General features: G+C 40.8%; 1 protein-coding gene across 1 annotated transcript in view; it reads left to right on the forward strand.

Moving 5' to 3' along the window:
- Positions 1-18,884, forward strand: part of LOC135528788 (kelch-like protein 40a) — a 19,432-nt gene extending 548 nt beyond the window's left edge. Inside the window, exons 2-10 of the mRNA XM_064957846.1 lie at positions 188-391; positions 788-925; positions 1,384-1,446; positions 1,548-2,090; positions 3,183-3,343; positions 3,653-3,760; positions 15,863-16,048; positions 17,053-17,202; positions 18,255-18,884. Coding sequence (XP_064813918.1) covers positions 188-391; positions 788-925; positions 1,384-1,446; positions 1,548-2,090; positions 3,183-3,343; positions 3,653-3,760; positions 15,863-16,048; positions 17,053-17,202; positions 18,255-18,360 — 1,659 coding nt within the window. The 3' untranslated portion in view covers positions 18,361-18,884. The remainder of the gene's footprint in view (positions 1-187; positions 392-787; positions 926-1,383; positions 1,447-1,547; positions 2,091-3,182; positions 3,344-3,652; positions 3,761-15,862; positions 16,049-17,052; positions 17,203-18,254) is intronic.
- The last annotated feature ends 2,368 nt before the right edge of the window (positions 18,885-21,252 follow it).

Consider the following 21,252-nt stretch of genomic DNA (forward strand, 5'->3'; position numbering starts at 1 on the left):
CTCTGTGGGACTGGTCAACAACAACACACAGGTCGGTACAGGTCCACAGGCCGGAGTTTGAAAAAACACCACACCAGGTCACACATGTACTCACAGCCTTGGGGAAAAGCTTCCACTAAAGAGCACATATGATATATTAGCATCAATCATGATTTTTTGACTGGTTGATTCTTCTTCTTCTTCAAAGGCTATGTTCCTGTCCAACCTGGAGGAAGGAGGGAAGAAGGAAATCGTTCTGAAAGACGTGGAGCCTGGCGTCATGGCGATGATACTGCGTTACATCTATACCTCGGACATCAACCTGACAGAGCAGAACGTCCAGGATATCTTCATGGTGGCCAACATGTACCAGATCCCGTCCATCTTCTCTGTCTGTGTCTCCTACCTACAGGTAGCATCTGTCTCTGTCTATCTGTCTCTCTCTCTCTGTCTGTCTCTTTCTCTATCTCTCTCTCTCTGTCTCTTTCTTTCTCTCTGTCTCTCACTCTCTGTCTGCCTCTTTCTCTCTCTGCCTGTCTCTTTCTCTTTGTCTCTCTGTCTCTCTCTCTCTTGCTCGGCCTCTCTCTTGTTCTCTCTCTTGTTCTCTCTCTCTCTTTCCGTCTTCTCTGTCTGCGTCTCATACCTACAGCTAGTTTCTGTCTCTGTCTCTCTGTCATCATCATCATCATCGGGAGAAGCTGGTCATGGGGAATAGACCTTGAATAGACCTCGTCTAAGAGAGAGCCGGCTGGGGACGAGTTTCAACAAGATAAGGAAATGTAGGTGATATTAGTATATTTCCCTGTAGGAGAAGCTGGTGCTGGGGAACTGCTTGGCGATCTTCAGGCTGGGGCTTCTGTTGGACTGTCCCCGCCTGGCTTTCACAGCTAGAGAGTTCATCTGTGAGCGTTACCAGCTCATCGTCAGGGACCAGGATTTTCACCAGGTAACCTAGTGTGTGTGTGTGTGTGTGTGTGGGGGGGGTATATTTGGGGTATTGTGATAGATCCTTACTGCAGTAAAATGACTAGTGGCCTCATGGGTGGAATGTTATTCATATTGTTCAGAATTAATTTACTTTTTTTTCCCCAGCAAAAAACATCCGGTGTTTCTATGTCAAACGGTTCTTATATTTCAGTCTTCTGTGATGTATATGAAGTGTAATATTGGGATGCAAACTCAACATTTAATACGTTTCAACTCTAAATTTGACATGGTCCAGGTGTCTTTTTTTAAAACCCATAACCATGTGTGTGAGGTGTATACTTTTGTTCCAAAGTAGATTTGTTTAAGACTTCCAAGAAACACTGTGTGACCCTGATTTGACCCACTGCAGCAAAAAGTTTAACGGAAAAATTTGTCTCTGTGACAATTGACAATAAAGTATATTAATTTATTCACCAGCTGGGCCCCAGCGAGCTGGCAGCCATCATCACCTCCGACGCACTCAACGTGGACCGAGAGGAGGTGGGTGGTTGATGGATGGATGGATGGATGGATTGATGGAATGATTTGGGACGTACGCACTAATCTTTTCCCGTTCTGGTCCTCTTAACCTGGACATTTAGGTGGTGTTTGAGTCTCTGATGGACTGGGTGGGCTACGACAGAACGGAGAGGGTGAAGGAGCTGCCAGATCTCCTGCATTGCGTCCGTTTCCGCCTGATCCCAGTGGATTACTTCACGGAGAAGGTTGAAAATCACAAGTGGATTCAGGCCAACACGGAGGTCAAGAAAGAGCTGCAGCTGATCAAAGACGCCCACAAAGGAAGACTCCCAGAGGTCCAGAGATCAAGGAACAGGAAGTCCAAGATGGCAGGTGACAAGGAAGATGAAGAAGACTCTGATGATGAGCAAGGTTTGCTTCCGGGGATTCTGAACAATAACCCTCGGTTTGGGATGTTTGAGACGGACCTGATCCTTATGATCAGCGACACTGGGAGCGTAGCCTATGACCCGGTGGGGAACGAGTGTTTTGTGGCGTCTGAGTCGACAGAGATCCCAAAGAACCACTGCAGTCTGGTAACCAAGGAGAACCAGGTGTTTGTGGCTGGAGGATTCCTCCTCAACGAGGACAACAAGGAAGAACCACTCAGTTCCTACTTCTTACAGGTATGTCTCTCTGCTATTATTAAACATTAGTCAGGTATGTCTCTCTGCTATTATTAAACATTAGTCAGGTATGTCTCTCTGCTATTATTAAACATTAGTCAGGTATGTCTCTCTGCTATTATTAAACATTAGTCAGGTATGTCTCTCTGCTATTATTAAACATTAGTCAGGTATGTCTCTCTGCTATTATTAAACATTATTCAGGTATGTCTCTCTGCTATTATTAAACATTATTCAGGTATGTCTCTCTGCTATTATTAAACATTAGTCAGGTATGTCTCTCTGCTATTATTAAACATTAGTCAAGTATGTCTCTGCTATTATTAAACATTAGTCAGGTATGTCTCTCTGCTATTATTAAACATTAGTCAGGTATGTCTCTCTGCTATTATTAAACATTAGTCAGGTATGTCTCTCTGCTATTATTAAACATTAGTCAGGTATGTCTCCCTGCTATTATTAAACATTAGTCAGGTATGTCTCTCTGCTATTATTAAACATTAGTCAGGTATGTCTCTCTGCTATTATTAAACATTAGTCAGGTATGTCTCTCTGCTATTATTAAACATTAGTCAGGTATGTCTCTCTGCTATTATTAAACATTAGTCAGGTATGTCTCTCTGCTATTATTAAACATTAGTCAGGTATGTCTCTCTGCTATTATTAAACATTAGTCAGGTATGTCTCTCTGCTATTATTAAACATTAGTCAGGTATGTCTCTCTGCTATTATTAAACATTAGTCAGGTATGTCTCTCTGCTATTATTAAACATTAGTCAGGTATGTCTCTGCTATTATTAAATATTATTCAGGTATGTCTCTCTGCATGGCCTGGTGGTGATTAACATTCAGACAGACTGTTGGCCATCTTCTTTATGTGCTTTGCTGACATTTTGGATGTTATAACAGATGTTCATAACATTCACTGTCACCAAACTCCCTGTGCCAGAGAGACACTTTGACTTACTACAAGCAGAATGATATGAACTATTATGCCGTTGATAAACCATTCTGGTATCTTCCTCCCTCCTCCAGTTCGACCCACATTGATAGTACCAATTAACCATTCGGTTATCTTTCTCTCTCCTCCAGTTTGACCCTGTGAGCGGAGAGTGGCTGGGGATGCCCTCACTGCCAGGACCTCGCTGCCTGTTTGGGCTGACTGAAGCAGAAAACTCCATCTTTGTTGTGGGCGGCAAGGAAATGAAAGAGGGAGAACACGTTCTAGACTCTGTCATGATCTATGACAGACAGTGAGTACAGTACAGGGACTCCACCCCTTTTTTCTGTCTCTGCCTGTCTCTCTCTTTAGCTTTCTGTCAGTGGTTAGAGCGTTGGACTAGTCACCGGAAGGTTGCAAGTTCAAACCCCCCGAGCTGACAAATCTGTCGTTCTGCCCCTTAACAAGGCAGTTACCCCACTGTTCCTAGGCCGTCATTGAAAATAAGAATTTGTTCTTAACTGACTTGCCTAGTTTAAATAAAGGTCAAATTAAAATTAAACAGACAAGAGACAATTCATGAAACAATGTTTAATTGTTGGTTCTGTGTTATGTTCTACAGGTCATTTAAATGGGGCGAGTCAGACCCTCTTCCATACACAGTCTATGGTCATGGAACTGTCTCCCACAATGGCCTTGTCTACGTCATAGGAGGAAAGGCAGAGAGCAAGTAAGTCACACTTTTGAAGATTGTATGCTGTCCCCTATTCATGGTTTGCATGTTTTGTCACAATATTGTGTTGAACGTTTGTTTTGTACTCATGCCCAACTCAGCATTCTACTCAATGCATCGTCAATGAGCGCTGATGGAGATTTCATGTCAAATGCATTACAGTGGCTTGTAATTACAATGTCAATGACATCATGTTGATGTCGCCAGATTGACTTTGGATGCAGTATAACATTAGCTAGTTAGCTATTTTTGACAACATTGCCATTTATCTAAAGTAAATTTGACAACATGATAATGCTGGCAAAGTTGTTTTTGTACCAAAACATTTTCACTACTTTTGCAATGCCAAACACTATAGTGTAATTTGGACTATTCAGTCGCGATAAAGACAGAACGACTGGGTTTAATCGGTACTTTAGAGCACCACTGTTACACCGCCCGTAGAGGGCGGCATGAGAACCTTCATAGCAGACGCGACCGAATGTCGGATGCCCCGAGGGTTCTGATTCGTAAGAGGTACCTGGATATGAAGTGTTACCTAACTGGCCACGTAGAAGCTGCTTGTGTGTCTACAATCATAGGCGCAGGAAGTAGTTTTGGGGGGGTGTGCTGCGCTATGGCAATGTGGGGCGTACTTCTGTACAATTAAAAACTCTCAAATACTATTTGGAGAATAGCAACAAACAAAACAAACAAAAAAATACCTTAAAGACCTTAATTATCACCGCAACATTAGGTTTATTTTAGGTTTAAAGTGAGGTGACCAGATTTCTGAAATGAAAACCGGGGACATTTACAGTTCGGTGGTCAATATATCATTAAAATATCCAATGTTATTATCTATTATATATAATATCAATAATCATTAAAATATCCAATGTTGTTATCTGCGAAATATAAATGGGGGACAATTCCGGTTTCATGTATTTAGTCTAACAGGCACACTGTGACAGAGAAAACAACTATACTACAAGAAACACTACAGACAAGACAGAACTGTCCGATCTGAAGAGCCATTCAGTGGTCCTGGTAGTCTGGGTAGAACTGATCTGAACACCCATTCAGTGGTCCTGCTAGTCTGGGTAGAACTGATCTGAAGAGCCATTCAGTGGTCCTGGTAGTCTGGGTAGAACTGATCTGAAGAGCCATTCAGTGGTCCTGCTAGTCTGGGTAGAACTGATCTGAACACCCATTCAGTGGTCCTGCTAGTCTGGGTAGAACTGATCTGAAGAGCCATTCAGTGGTCCTGGTAGTCTGGGTAGAACTGATCTGAAGAGCCATTCAGTGGTCCTGGTAGTCTGGGTAGAACTGATCTGAACAGCCATTCAGTGGTCCTGCTAGTCTGGGTAGAACTGATCTGAAGAGCCATTCAGTGGTCCTGGTAGTCTGGGTAGAACTGATCTGAACAGCCATTCAGTGGTCCTGCTAGTCTGGGTAGAACTGATCTGAAGAGCCATTCAGTGGTCCTGCTAGTCTGGGTAGAACTGATCTGAAGAGCCATTCAGTGGTCCTGGTAGTCTGGGTAGAACTGATCTGAAGAGCCATTCAGTGGTCCTGCTAGTCTGGGTAGAACTGATCTGAACACCCATTCAGTGGTCCTGCTAGTCTGGGTAGAACTGATCTGAAGAGCCATTCAGTGGTCCTGGTAGTCTGGGTAGAACTGATCTGAAGAGCCATTCAGTGGTCCTGGTAGTCTGGGTAGAACTGATCTGAACAGCCATTCAGTGGTCCTGCTAGTCTGGGTAGAACTGATCTGAAGAGCCATTCAGTGGTCCTGGTAGTCTGGGTAGAACTGATCTGAAGAGCCATTCAGTGGTCCTGGTAGTCTGGGTAGAACTGATCTGAACAGCCATTCAGTGGTCCTGCTAGTCTGGGTAGAACTGATCTGATGAGCCATTCAGTGGTCCTGGTAGTCTGGGTAGAACTGATCTGAACAGCCATTCAGTGGTCCTGGTAGTCTGGGTAGAACTGATCTGAACACCCATTCAGTGGTTCTGCTAGTCTGGGTAGAACTGATCTGAACAGCCATTCAGTGGTCCTGCTAGTCTGGGTAGAATAAGAGCAGAAGAGAACATGAGCAAAATTGAGAAAAAAACAGACAATAGTAGATGTGAAATACTTAACATAATAAATAAATAAGATGCTGATGAGATTGGTAACTACATCATATACTTATACCACCCTAATCTGTATATTTCTCAGAAGAATGTATCTTCTTCAGGATTGCTCTGTCTTTGGCCAGCTTCTCCATGAACTCCTGGCAGGGGAGGTTGAAGTTTGTCTTCACAATAAGCATAGCCTTGATGGTAGGAACAGGGAACCTATTTCTTGCTGCCGTCCATATATCATTCATTTGGGAGAACACTCTCTCGACTGGTGCATTACTTCCAGGTAAGCACAAGACAACAGACGCTAATCTAGCCAGGTTAGTGTGTGATGTCATTCTCTTTGAAGTGGGTAACCACCGTGCTCCATCTCTGACCAAGCTGTGTCTCAGATGTTTTCCATTCTTCAAGCGATTCCCCCTTTAGGAACTCTTGCAGACCAGTAACCTCGTCACACAATGCATCCTTGTTGATGGTCACATTGGGGCATTTTCCCTGCAGTGTGCCTGCTGCCTTCTGGATCTCTTCACCCTGAGGTTGCCTTTTAAAAGGAGACCATGTGAATCTTTTAGATTATCTGTGTGCTTTCCCCAATGCTTGCAAGTAGTTCACAGCCGTAGTGAAGAATGATTGGGATGTTTTGAGAAAGCTCTCTTTAAACATGTCTCCATTGTCCTCCAGCTCTCTCAGAAGTCCTCTGACCAAAACTGGAATGAAGTTGTCATCATGTCTTGCAGTCAATTTTGCCTCAACGTTTCTCAGAATTGCAGCGGACTTCACAGCACAGCGGTCCTGACCTCCAAGCGTCTTGATCGTGTCACTGAATACGGTCAAGTTTCCATGGACAAAGGCCAAAGTTCAGTCAGTGGATCTTCAAACATTGTTCACAGGACAACAGGGCATTTGTCTTCAGAAAGAAAAACAGATTTCAAATGGCACCTTTTCAGCACTCTTTCTAGAGCAGGAAGCAGGGACAGCCAGCAAACATTTCTGTGTCCCCAAATGTTATGGTACTCCTGGCCAACAAACTCACAAAAGCCCTTCAGTCTTTCTACTTTGACGGTGAAAATATCCAAATATCTTTGTGAGCAGGTACTTAACAGCAAGGGAAATCATATCCAAAGCTGTTCTGGCCGTGTTATGAATGATGTGGGCAGGACAACCTCAGCTAATCACCTCCTGCTGCAGAGCATTTTTAACGTTGGTATGGACATTGACCCTCCCGAGCCTATTCAGTCCTCCAAAGAAGGTATTTGTGTTGTCGGCAGAGAATGCCACGACTTGTTGTTTTCCAGGTTACATTCTGGGATGACCACCTGCAATCAGCTGCAATCTCCTCTGCTGTTTCTCCTTTCAATTCAACAAAATCAAGCAGTTTTGTTTCCACAGATGTGCTGCCATCATATATCTGACATTATCTGACTAGTATTGGCAGCAGCTTTACATGTCCATGATTGGACACATCAATGGACAGGGACACATTCAACCTGGTCTCGGTCCTGTGTTACCAAAGTAGTTGCCCATGTTGCTAACACGTTACTCACTATGGCGTCACGTTTTGTCCTAGCACATGTAAACTTCGGCTCATAAAGCTTCCGTGTCAGTTGTGCTGTGCAGTCCATAGATCTGTAACTAAGATTGTGTCACATAGTGTGGTAGGCAAAGACACCCCTCCTGCACAGCTAAATCATATTCTTCTTGGGAAGGCTCTACCTTCTTGAAGAATGTGGTGACAGAGGGCAAACCAACACAGCCAATCAGAGAGGCTTTAAGCTTTTTCGTCTGTTGATGTTCTACCACTGCTGTTCTTCTCCGGATGCCAATTGAAAGAGAGGAATGACAAAGGGTGCAGTGAACCATTCTATCGTCTTGACCTGAGCGTATAAATGGAAATTCTCTCATGTTTTTCATCAAGTGCATTTCCGTTTCTTGGAAAGAGTCATTTGATCTCCTCTGTCTGCTCTTCTTCACTCTCCTTGTGTCACTCTTCTTACTCTCAACTTTTTCTTCTCCTTCAATCTTTCTCCTCCTCTTTTCTTCACTCGTCTTCCTTTCCTTCTCTTCACCTTTCCACCTCACTCTTCTACACCCTCCTTGTGTCACTCTTTTTACTCCCTTAATGTTTCCTTCTCCTTCCTCTCCAATCTGTATTAATAAATAGTACACTATTAGATAACCAAAGTATAACAGATTCCCATTGCTTGCCTCATTTCTGTATTTTATCTCAAAAACATTGTAATAATAAATTGTCAGGCTCTGTAATCATATCTTTACCTTTCCTCCTCTGTCTCCTTCACTCTTCTTCCTATCCAGTCTTCCTCATCTCCACTCTCTAACAGAAAACATTATGCTAATGTTATCCATGAAAATGTCAAAATATATTTTCACACCAGTTATTATAATGCCAAACCATTAAAATTGTCATCTACAAATACATATTTTCATAATTAATTGTGCATTAATTTAATATAATCATATTTTCAAAATTAGCCCTTCCAATGCATGTTTACACGTGAACGTTTTTTAACCTAGCTACCATGACAGTAGCTAATGTAAACTCACTCACTTCTGTACATCGCCTTGGTCCGTACAATTGACCTTATTCAAGCGCCCCAAAACGTAATACTTCCAGATCAACTGTGTCAGGACCCGGTTACGAACCTGGGTCTCCGGAGTGAGAAACAGTCACTTAACCAACTGAGCCACGAATAGTCAGCAGAACCCAGAAGATGAGGCAGACACAGCAGTACTTAAGACGGTGTATTTAATAAAGTAAAAAAGGAGAAGTCCTTCAATACAAAATGGCAAATCCAAAAGGTGGTAGGAATAGCACAAAAAGCCTCAAGAGATACTCAAAAACAAAAACAGAATTCCACAAGAGCATCCACCGGAATCGACAAGAAAACACAGAACACTAGGGCTGGGTGCTAACATACAAACACAGAGCACAGAACTGAGGGAAACTAAGGGTTTAAATACAATCAGGGGAAACGAGGCACAGGTGCAAATAATAATGGGGAACAAGGGAAAAAACATAAGGTCAAAAAGCACAATGGGGGCATCTAGTGACCAAAACCCGGAACAACCCTGGCCAAATCCTGACAAACTGTAATGACAATACCATTGTAAAGCACAATTTCTCCCCTTTCCAACAGAATCAATTACATGACCTAAATGCTGCCCGTTTCTGCATAATTCAAGCAGACAATGAGCCCCGTCGGGTCTTTTTAAAAATAGCGGGTGGGGAAGGGAAACTAATGCGTGACAGTGAGAGATGTTGTGTGGGAAAATTGCTTTTTTTTCACTCGATCTGACCAACTTATCACCTTATCGCCTCAAAAATGTAAATAAAACACGATAAAGAGTTTATATAATGTGTATAACATACATATTTGAAGGTTTGTGTCGAGGGTCAGTTTTTTCAACTTTTCTCCAATACTATAGAGCCATTACCATGTCGATCAACGCTTGAATAGAAACCTAGTTCACACCCCAGATTTTGAAATCAACACAGTCACTACAGTCCCATTCGTTTTCTTTGTAGCCTCGTTTGAATGTTGTGTTAACCTAGCTAGATAACTTAGTCGACATAGCTAATGTTAGCTAGCATAACCCATTTAATATTTTTTATCTCAAACGATTGTAACTTACCTGGCTTAAAAAGATGTTTGTGGTGATGTTGTGGATTCCTTTGATACTTGCTAGCTTCTGGCTGAGTTTTCCATAGCAGTTCTCTAAAACTAAAACTATCGCGAGCAAGTAGTCAGTAGAAAAAGAGTGAGTGAAGCTACTATAGCGAGCAGCCCCCTCTGCTGGACGAAACAAGCACAACGCGATTGAGACGTCAACCGGTAGGCTCTGCTGCACGGTCTTTGCCACGTATAATATTATTTCACTGTTTTTAACGCACAGTTAAAAAACGGGGTCATTTCCGGGGACAGCTCCAGCCGGGGACAGGCCACCAAAAACAAGGACTGTCCCTGGGAAAACGGGGATGTCTGGTCACCCTAGTTTAAAGGTCTGTGGAATGGCATGTACTAAGCAACCTCATACATAGGCTACACTGACTCATTTAGTCTACTTGTGGAACAGCGCATACAGTGCAACATGAAATAGATGCATAATACACGCTATCAAGGTCAACTTCAAATATGAACATAAACGTGAAAGTAACCAGAGCATTAAAATACCAGCTGACTGCGAATGCAAACTATGTCAGATAAATCCTACACATGCATTGAAATAAAAGACATACATCAAAGGACTTAATTTAAAAAAAAAACACAAATAAAAACAAACTCCACCAAGGAAGTAAGAAAATCATGAAATACGATAAAGGAAATTCTACACATTAATGCGATGCCCGTGATTCAACAACATTCAGCGCCTCAGTACAGGGAGGCGTAGGGGAGCTCTGTGGCATGTGGCTGAATGGACAGCGTCTCTGTCTTGTAGCCAGCTAGAATTATTCAGTATGTGGTTAGTTGGACATTGTTTGGGAACAGTTGAGTAGCTTACAATGCTTATATGATAATCATAGCTTGCATGCAGATCTTTAGTAATGCTAGGATCAATTGTAAATTGAAGTCAACACAGTCGCCGAAAAAGTTTAGAGATTATATGAAGTCACCCTTGTAGACCGGTGCACACAGTCTACTGTGACAGTGTCATTGTCTCGTGCTCTTCCCACCCAAATTGTTGCTCTACATTCAGAGATGATCCTTATAATTTGTATTTAAAAATAAAATGTTACCTTTATTTTATCACGGAATCATACCGAGACCAAGGTTTCTTTTACAGATAATTCCAGAAAATTCCAGAAAATACACACATCAAAATATAAATACAAAATGCAAATACATTCATCACTAATAATGTCCTCAATCAGCTTTCTGAATTTCCCTAGAGGGACCAGAAGATCACGTTCATCACTAATAATGTCCTCAATCAGCTTTCTGAATTTCCCTAGAAGGACCAGAACATCACATTCATCACTAATAATGTCCTCAATCAGCTTTCTGAATTTCCCTAGAGGGACCAGAACATCACATTTCAGAACATTTGGAAGATTGTTTCACACAATAAGGTGTAAGAAAACTAAAAGCTGACTTACCTAACTCAGGAGAGACCAATGGAATTTCCAGTTTTCCATCTCTGAGACCGGGGGGGAGGTGACTCGTATGTCTAAAGTTTAATAAGGATGTTAGGTACAGTGGCACTTTTTGTAAAAGGGTTTTATAAATGAAAACTTAATCATTGTACGTGACACTAAATAGGGCCAACCAACATTCTGGAGGAGAATGCAGTAATGAGTACTAAAATGATCTAATGGCTTTGATGAAGTGGAAGTGGCAGCTGCGTTAAGATAGATGATGTTGCCAATAGTCTAAGATCTTATTGTGCCGACCAGCTCATTTTTTGTATTTGCCTGTCTGCATTATTCGCCAGGGAAGGTAAACATGCTGCGAATATTGAAGCGTTGCATCAACAAGATGGCTCTGAGAATATGGCGGCCGGGGAATGTTTTCCTCCAGGCAAGCTTGTCTCTGTCTGATATTATTGCTTTTACAACATCTGGGTGCTCATGTTATACGTTTTAAAAACAGCCCTAAATCCACACTATAGCTAAATAACTTAGCAATATTTAATTATGTTTTTGCCAGCAAGATTGATCTGTTAGAATATGACATTTTTATTCAGGAAGATGGACAAGCAAGACTGAAAAAGTGAAAAGTGAAAATGCATGGGGTGGCAGTGTAGCCTAGTGGTTAGAGTGTATTGGAGGTAGGTAGCCTAGTGGTTAGAGTGTAGAGGAGGTAGGGTAGCCTAGTGGTTAGAGCGTAGAGGAGGTAGGGTAGCCTAGTGGTTAGAGTGTAGAGGAGGTAGGTAGCCTAGTGGTTAGAGTGTAGAGGTGGCAGGTAGCCTAGTGGTTAGAGTGTAGAGGTGGCAGGTAGCCTAGTGGTTAGAGTGTTGGACTAGTAACCGCAAGGTTGCAAGATCAAATTCCCAAGCTGACAAGGTAAAAATCTGTTGTTCTGCCCCTGACCAAGGCAGTTAACCCACTGTTCCTACACCGTCATTGAAAATAAGAATGTGTTCTTAACTGACTTGCCTATTTGAATGAAGGTAAAATAAAAATTATACCAGAGGCAGGTAGGCTATAGGTAGGGATCAGGAATTCTGGCAGAGGATAATGATGCAGGCCTACAGCGAGAAGTTTAAAAAGTTAGCCCAACTAGGTAATCATTCATTATTTGTATGATCTATTTTATCATTCCGTCACTGCATGACAATGCACATCTGTCATAGCCTACAATTTTTTTGTTGTCTTTGAAGCCAAAAACAAGACATGTATTTTGGGGAAATGTTCTGAAGGTGTTCAGTTGTGTTTATTTTCATACCAATATGTCACCCCCTGACCATAGTTTGTTTATTTTCATACCAATATGTCACACCCTGACCATAGTTTATTTATTTTCATACCAATATGTCACACCCTGACCATAGTTTATTTATTTTCATACCAATATGACACCCCCTGACCATAGTTTATTTATTTTCATACCAATATGTCACCCCCTGACCATAGTTTATTTATTTTCATACCAATATGTCACCCCCTGACCATAGTTTATTTATTTTCATACCAATATGTCACCCCCTGACCATAGTTTATTTATTTTCATACCAATATGTCACCCCCTGACCATAGTTTATTTATTTTCATACCAATATGTCACCCCCTGACCATAGTTTATTTATTTTCATACCAATATGTCACCCCCTGACCATAGTTTATTTATTTTCATACCAATATGTCACCCCCTGACCATAGTTTATTTATTTTCATACCAATATGTCACCCCTGACCATAGTTTATTTATTTTCATACCAATATGTCACCCCCTGGCCATAGTTTATTTATTTTCATACCAATATGTCACCCCTGACCATAGTTTATTTATTTTCATACCAATATGTCACCCCCTGACCATAGTTTATTTATTTTCATACCAATATGTCACCCCCTGACCATAGTTTATTTATTTTCATACCAATATGTCACCCCCTGACCATAGTTTATTTATTTTCATACCAATATGTCACCCCTGACCATAGTTTATTTATTTTCATACCAATATGTCACCCCTGACCATAGTTTATTTATTTTCATACCAATATGTCACCCCTGACCATAGTTTATTTATTTTCATACCAATATGTCACCCCCTGACCATAGTTTATTTATTTTCATACCAATATGTCACCCCCTGACCATAGTTTATTTATTTTCATACCAATATGTCACCCCCTGACCATAGTTTATTTATTTTCATACCAATATGTCACCCCTGACCATAGTTTATTTATTTTCATACCAATATGTCACCCCTGACCATAGTTTATTTATTTTCATACCAATATGTCACCCCTGACCATAGTTTATTTATTTTCATACCAATATGTCACCCCCTGACCATAGTTTATTTATTTTCATACCAATATGTCACCCCCTGGCCATAGTTTATTTATTTTCATACCAATATGTCACCCCTGACCATAGTTTATTTATTTTCATACCAATATGTCACCCCCTGACCATAGTTTATTTATTTTCATACCAATATGTCACCCCCTGACCATAGTTTATTTATTTTCATACCAATATGTCACCCCCTGACCATAGTTTATTTATTTTCATACCAATATGTCACACTCTGACCATAGTTTATTTATTTTCATACCAATATGTCACACCCTGACCATAGTTTATTTTCATACCAATATGTCACCCCTGACCATAGTTTATTTATTTTCATACCAATATGTCACCCCTGACCATAGTTTATTTATTTTCATACCAATATGTCACCCCCTGACCATAGTTTATTTATTTTCATACCAATATGTCACCCCCTGACCATAGTTTATTTATTTTCATACCAATATGTCACACTCTGACCATAGTTTATTTATTTTCATACCAATATGTCACACCCTGACCATAGTTTATTTTCATACCAATATGTCACACTCTGACCATAGTTTATTTATTTTCATACCAATATGTCACCCCCTGACCATAGTTTATTTATTTTCATACCAATATGTCACCCCTGACCATAGTTTATTTATTTTCATACCAATATGTCACCCCCTGACCATAGTTTATTTATTTTCATACCAATATGTCACCCCCTGACCATAGTTTATTTATTTTCATACCAATATGTCACCCCCTGACCATAGTTTATTTATTTTCATACCAATATGTCACCCCCTGACCATAGTTTATTTATTTTCATACCAATATGTCACCCCTGACCATAGTTTATTTATTTTCATACCAATATGTCACCCCCTGACCATAGTTTATTTATTCTCATACCAATATGTCACCCCCTGACCATAGTTTATTTATTTTCATACCAATATGTCACACTCTGACCATAGTTTATTTATTTTCATACCAATATGTCACACCCTGACCATAGTTTATTTTCATACCAATATGTCACACTCTGACCATAGTTTATTTATTTTCATACCAATATGTCACCCCCTGACCATAGTTTATTTATTTTCATACCAATATGTCACCCCCTGACCATAGTTTATTTATTTTCATACCAATATGTCACACTCTGACCATAGTTTATTTATTTTCATACCAATATGTCATACTCTGACCATAGTTTATTTATTTTCATACCAATATGTCACACCCTGACCATAGTTTATTTTCATACCAATAGGCCTCTACATTTAACCAACATTGCACTAGCTTGCTGGGCGAATTAATTAAAATATCAATGAGGCTTACAGCTATTATAATCTATATTTAATAGCAATAAAACAACTTTTGGTTTCGAATGGCCATCAAAAAGGAGGGCTCCCCACTTCCCACTTAAATGAACCCCTTGGTTATCAGATAAAGGAGGGCTCCCCACTTCCCACTTAAATGAACCCCTTGGTTATCAGATAACAACAAGGACAAATTCAAATGCCGATATCAAATTAAAAGCAGTCGGTGGCTAATCAAAAAAAAATCTATATTATTTGATATTTGATATTTTTTTATTACAATTTTTTCTACTTCTGATTTTTTTCAGGTGGTGCTCAGCACCCCTACTTCCTGTCTAAAACTCCAAAATATGAGTTCTGGTATAATGTTACTGTACTGTATCGTATTGCTCTCTATAGGAAGTGCATACTTAGAGTGTGTGTCCACAACCCCATTAAGTTTATGTACTGTGTTTTGTCCCCTAGGAAGTGCATACTTAGAGTTTGTGTCCACAACCCCATTAAGTTTATGTACTGTGTTTTGTCCCCTAGGAAGTGCATACTTAGAGTGTGTGTCCACAACCCCATTAAGTTTATGTACTGTGTTTTGTCCCCTAGGAAGTGCATACTTAGAGCGTGTGTCCACAACCCCATTAAGTTTATGTACTGTGTTTTGTCCCCTAGGAAGTGCATACTTAGAGTGTGTGTCCACAACCCCATTAAGTTTATGTACTGTGTTTTGTCCCCTAGGAAGTGTATACTTAGAGTGTGTGTCCACAACCCCATTAAGTTTATGTACTGTGTTTTGTCCCCTAGGAAGTGCATACTTAGAGTGTGTGTCCACAACCCCATTAAGTTTAATTACTGTGTTTTGTCCCCTAGGAAGTGCATACTTAGAGTGTGTGTCCACAACCCCACTACGTTTATGTACTGTGTTTTGTCCCCTAGGAAGTGCATACTTAGAGTGTGTGTCCACAACCCCATTAAGTTTAAGTACTGTGTTTTGTCCCCTAGGAAGTGCATACTTAGAGTGTGTGTCCACAACCCCATTAAGTTTAAGTACTGTGTTTTGTCCCCTAGGAAGTGCATACGGAAGGTGTCTGTCTACAATCCCACTAAGTTTATATACTGTGTTTTGTCCCCTAGGAAGTGCATTCTTAGAGTGTGTCCACAACCCCATTAAGTTTATGTACTGTGTTTTGTCCCCTAGGAAGTGCATACGGAAGGTGTCTGTCTACAATCCCACTAAGTTTGAGTGGAAGGAGCTAGCTCCTATGAAGCTGGCTCGTTCTCTGTTCGCTGTGACGGTCCACAATAACCAGATCTACGTGGCCACGGGCGTGACAGACACAGGACTCACCAGCACTGTAGAGGTCTATGACATCGCTACAAACAAGTAAGGGCTCTTTTCAATCCACATCGCGGAAGTTCAGCTTTTAAAAGGCGTGATTTGAAATTTGAACGACAATGTCTCCTCTTTAGAGAAGACTGCATTCCCGGTAAACGCTGCATATGTCGGCTCAATTGGAAATTACCCTTTTACGTTTCTAATGTGGAATCTGCAACGCTTGATTGAATAGAGCCCCAAGACTGTACTTGATTGAATAGAGCCCTAAGACTGTACTTGATTGAATAGAGCCCTAAGACTGTACTTGATTGAATAGAGCCCTAAGACTGTACTTGATTGAATAGAGCCCTAAGACTGTACTTGATTGAACAGAGCCCTAAGACTGAACTTGATTGAATAGAGCCCTAAGACTGTACTTGATTGTTTTTTATTTATTGTTTCATGTCATTAATTCATTAGGTGATGTAATAGACTATGGTTTGAACCCGGTTTATTACAAGACTATGTTAGCCTACTGAACCAAAGCCTGGACATTACCTCAGGGAGCTAACACAAACCATTGGACACACACTGGTTCAATTAACGTTGTTTCCACGTCATTTCAATGAATTTGCCCAGTGGGAAGTATTTTGGTTTCATGCATGGTTATTTATTACACGAGCGTCGTTCACAGAACTGCCTGGGTTACATTTAGTACATGTTATTATAATGTGTGTTTTAATGTGTGTGCTGTTATCTTTTTATAATGCGTGTTTTAATGTGTGTGTGCTGTTATCTTTTTATAATGCGTGTTTTAATGTGTGTACGCTGTTATCTTTTTATAATGCGTGTTTTAATGTGTGTGTGCTGTTATCTTTTTATAATGCGTGTTTTAATGTGTGTGTGCTGTTATCTTTTTATAATGCGTGTTTTAATGTGTGTACGCTGTTATCTTTTTATAATGCGTGTTTTAATGTGTGTGTGCTGTTATCTTTTTATAATGCGTGTTTTAATGTGTGTGTGCTGTTATCTTTTTATAATGCGTGTTTTAATGTGTGTGTGCCGTGTTCCAGGTGGTCAGAGTTTGTAGAGTTTCCCCAGGAGCGTAGCTCCATGAACATGATCAGCATGGGAGAATGTCTGTACGCTGTGGGCGGTTTCGCCATGATGCCCAGCGAGGTCAGCGACGAGCCACAGCCCACTGAGATGAACGACATCTGGAGGTAATTTCTATAAGATCTTATAAAGCATTCATACACACTACATAGTGCTTTATAGAGCATTCCTAAAGCACAGCATACTGTTGGTGTCCACAACCCACTGAGATGAACGACATCTGGAGGTAATTTCTATAAGATCTTATAAAGCATTCACACACACTACATAGTGCTTTATAGAGCATTCCTAAAGCACAGCATACTGTTGGTGTCCACAACCCACTGAGATGAGCGACATCTGAATGTTAGTGCTATAGCAACTTATGAAAGGCTTTATAGAGCATTTATTAAGTCTTATAAACGCTTCATAGCTCATTCATAGGCAGGTAGCCTAGTGGTTAAGAAGGTTGCAAGTTCAAACCCCCGAGCTGACAAGGTACAAATCTGTCGTTCTGCCCCTGAACAAGGCAGTTAACCCACTGTTCCTAGGCCGTCATTGAAAATAAGAATTTGTTCTTAACTGACTTGCCTAGTTAAATAATAAAAAATAAAAAAATACTGAATATCAGTTGTTTTTTAAACCTCTCCTCTGGGACTCCCAGACAGTTAACATTGTTGTATCCCTGAACTATTCTCGGTTAACCCATAACTAAAATATTGCATAATCTGGTCAGATGCTCAGTCAGAGGCTAAAGTACCATTGATGTTTACGAGAGATAAGCCCTGAACGACCACACCTGATTCACTTACCTGATTCACTTACCTGATTCACTTACCTGATTCACTTACCTGATTCACTTACCTGATTCACTTGATGATTGGTTGACAGGTTGAATCAGGTGTGCTAGCTATGCAATGGTTCAAATACATAGAATGGCTTGTTTGAAACCCCTGCTGTAGATAACCACAGATGAACAACACCTGGAGGGCAGTTATAGACTGTTGTAATAATAAACAATTACCATTAAGGGCAACATTGGCTGAACGTGCGTCATTACAACTAGTTATAGCCACTGAGAATGTACTCAATTAAAAGTGATTCATCTAAAAATGGTGCTGCTGGATCCGTGTAGAAAATCCACAGACAATGAACAATGCACTTTCTCCTTTCCCCACAGATTTGAGGAGGACTGCTGGAATGGGATTTTGAGAGAGATCAGCTATGCTGCAGGTGCCACGATTCTCGCTGTAAAGCTCAATACACTTCGTCTCACCAAGATGTGATCAGCTCTATAAAAACATTTTTTTTAAAGAACACTGGAGATGTTCTGAAACCTAGAATGCCATGTGTTAGAACACTGGAGATGTTCTGAAACCTAGAATGCCATGTGTTAGAACACTGGAGATGTTCTGAAACCTAGAATGCCATGTGTTAGAACACTGGAGATGTTCTGAAACCTAGAATGCCATGTGTTAGAACACTGGAGATGTTCAGAAACCTAGAATGCCATGTGTTAGAACACTGGAGATGTTCTGAAACCTAGAGTAAAAGCCTCTACACCCCAGTAACTCTTCAGCAGGATGGTCGGCCACCATTGCTACTCTTCTCATGGCAAGGAGCCTCTTCAAATAGGTTGCTATGAAAGTTGTCTTTATTCGACTGTATCAAAATGAACAATTAGTTTATTTGAACTGAGCTAATGGTAATTGTTTTGACAGTTAGTATACGATTTGTATATTACTTTTTGATTTGTAACATGCTGTTCTTCTTTTGTTGTTTAACTTCTTTATATGAAGCACAAATAAAGATTATGAATGAATGAAAAGTCTTATCATTTATTTTCACTCCTAAAGCCATGTACAGTTGAAGTCGGAAGTTTACATACACACCTCGGGCAAATACATTTAAACTACGTTTTTCACAATTTCTAACATTTAATCTGAGTAAAGATTCCCTGTCTTAGGTCAGTTAGGATCCCCACTTTATTTTAAGAATGTTAAATGTCAGAATAATAGTAGAGAGAATGATTTATTTCAGCTTTTATTTCTTTCATCACATTCCCAGTGGGTCAGAAGTTTACATACACTCAATTAGAATTTGATAGCATTGCCTTTAAATTGTTTAACTTGGGTTAAATGTTTCGGGGAACATTCCACAAGCTTCCCACAATACGTTGAGTGAATTTTGGCCCATTCCTCCTGACAGAGCTGGTGTAACTGAGTCAGGTTTGTAGGCATCCTTGCTCACACATGCTTTTTCAGTTCTGCCCACAAATTTTCTATGGGATTGAGGTCAGGGCTTTGTGATGTCCACTCCAATACCTTGACTTTGTTGTCCTTAAACCATTTTGCCACAACATTGGAAGTATGCTTGGGATCATTGTCCATTTGGAAGACCCATTTGTGACCATGTCGATATCAAATGTATTTATATAGCCCTTCTTACATCAGCTGATATCTCAAAGTGCTGTACAGAAACCCAGCCTAAAACCCCAAACAGCAAGCAATGCAGGTGTAGAAGCACGGTGGCTAGGAAAAACTCCCTAGAAAGGCCAAAACCTAGGAAGAAACCTAGAGAGGAACTAGGCTCTGAGGGGTGGCCAGTCCTCTTCTGGCTGTGCCGGGTGGAGATTATAACAGAACATGGCCAAGATGTTCAAATGTTCATAAATGACCAGCATGGTCAAATAATAATAATCACAGTAGTTGTTGAGGGTGCAACAAGTCAGCACCTCAGGAGTAAATGTCAGTTGGCTTTTCATAGCCGATCATTAAGAGTATCTCTACCGCTCCTGCTGGCTCTAGAGAGTTGAAAACAGCAGGTCTGGGACAGGTAGCACATCCGGTGAACAGGTCAGGGTTCCATAGCCGCAGGCAGAACAGTTGAAATTGGAGCAGCAGCACGGCCAGGTGGACTGAGGACAGCAAGGATTCATCATGCCAGGTAGTCCTGAGGCATGGTTCTAGGGCTCAGGTCCTCTGAGGACCCACTTTGCCAAAGCACAGCCCCCACTTTGCCAAAGCACAGCCCCCACACCACTAGAGGGATATCTTCAACCCCCATCTTACCATCCTGAGACAAGGCCGAGTATACCCCACAAAGATCTCCGCCACGGCACAACCCAAGGGGGGGGCGCCAACCCAGACAGGAAGATCACATCAGTGACTCAACCCACTCAAGTGACCTGGTCTGTCATAATCTAGCTGGTCTGTCATCATATGGTAAAGACAGTAGATGTAGATGGTCGATCATAAAGTAATTGAGACAGTAGATCTAGCTGGTCTGTCATAATATAATAGAGACAGTAAATCTAGCTGGTCTGTCGTAAAATAAAAGAGACATTAGTTCTAGCTGGTCTGTCATTATATAATAGAGAGAGTAGAGAGAGTCGTAAAATAAAAGAGGCAGTAGATCTAGCCGAGGTCCTTCACAGTTTTATTTGAGACAACTGTACAACCATCAAGATTAATTGTCAGATTCAACAGAAGATCTCTTTGTTTCTTGGGAACCAAAAACAAGCATCTCTGTTTTGTCCGAGTTTAAAAGTAGAAAGTTTGCAGCCACCTTTTGTCTGAAACACAGGCTTCTAGCGAGGGAATTTTGGGGCTTCACCATGTTTCATTGAAATGTACAGCTGTGTGTCATCCGCATAGCAGTGAAAGTTAACATAATGTTTTCGAATGACATCCCCAAGAGGTAAAATATATAGTAGTCCTAAAACGGAACCTTGAGGAACACCGAAATTTACAGTTGATTTGTCGGAGGACAAACCATCTACAGAGACAAACTGATGTAATTCAGACAGATAAGATCTAAACCAGGCCAGATCTTGTCCGTGTAGAAAGTTCACATTAGAGATAAAATATATAGTGAAAACAATAGGGGTCCTAAAACGGAGCCTTGAGGAACATCGAAATTTACAGTTGATTTGTCAGAAGACAAACCATCTACAGAGACAAACTGATATCTTTCTGACAGATAAGATCTAAACCAGGCCAGAACTTGTCCGTGTAGACCAATTTGGGTTTCCAATCTCTCCAAAAGAATGTGGTGATCGATGGTATCAAAAGCAGCACTAAGGTCTAGGAGCACGAGGACAGATGCAGAGCCTCCATCTGACACCATTAAAAGGTCATTTAACACCTTCACAAGTGCAGCCTCAGTGCTATTGATGG

Source organism: Oncorhynchus masou, unplaced genomic scaffold (assembly GCF_036934945.1).
Source record: "Oncorhynchus masou masou isolate Uvic2021 unplaced genomic scaffold, UVic_Omas_1.1 unplaced_scaffold_1034, whole genome shotgun sequence".
Lineage (NCBI taxonomy): Eukaryota > Metazoa > Chordata > Actinopteri > Salmoniformes > Salmonidae > Oncorhynchus > Oncorhynchus masou.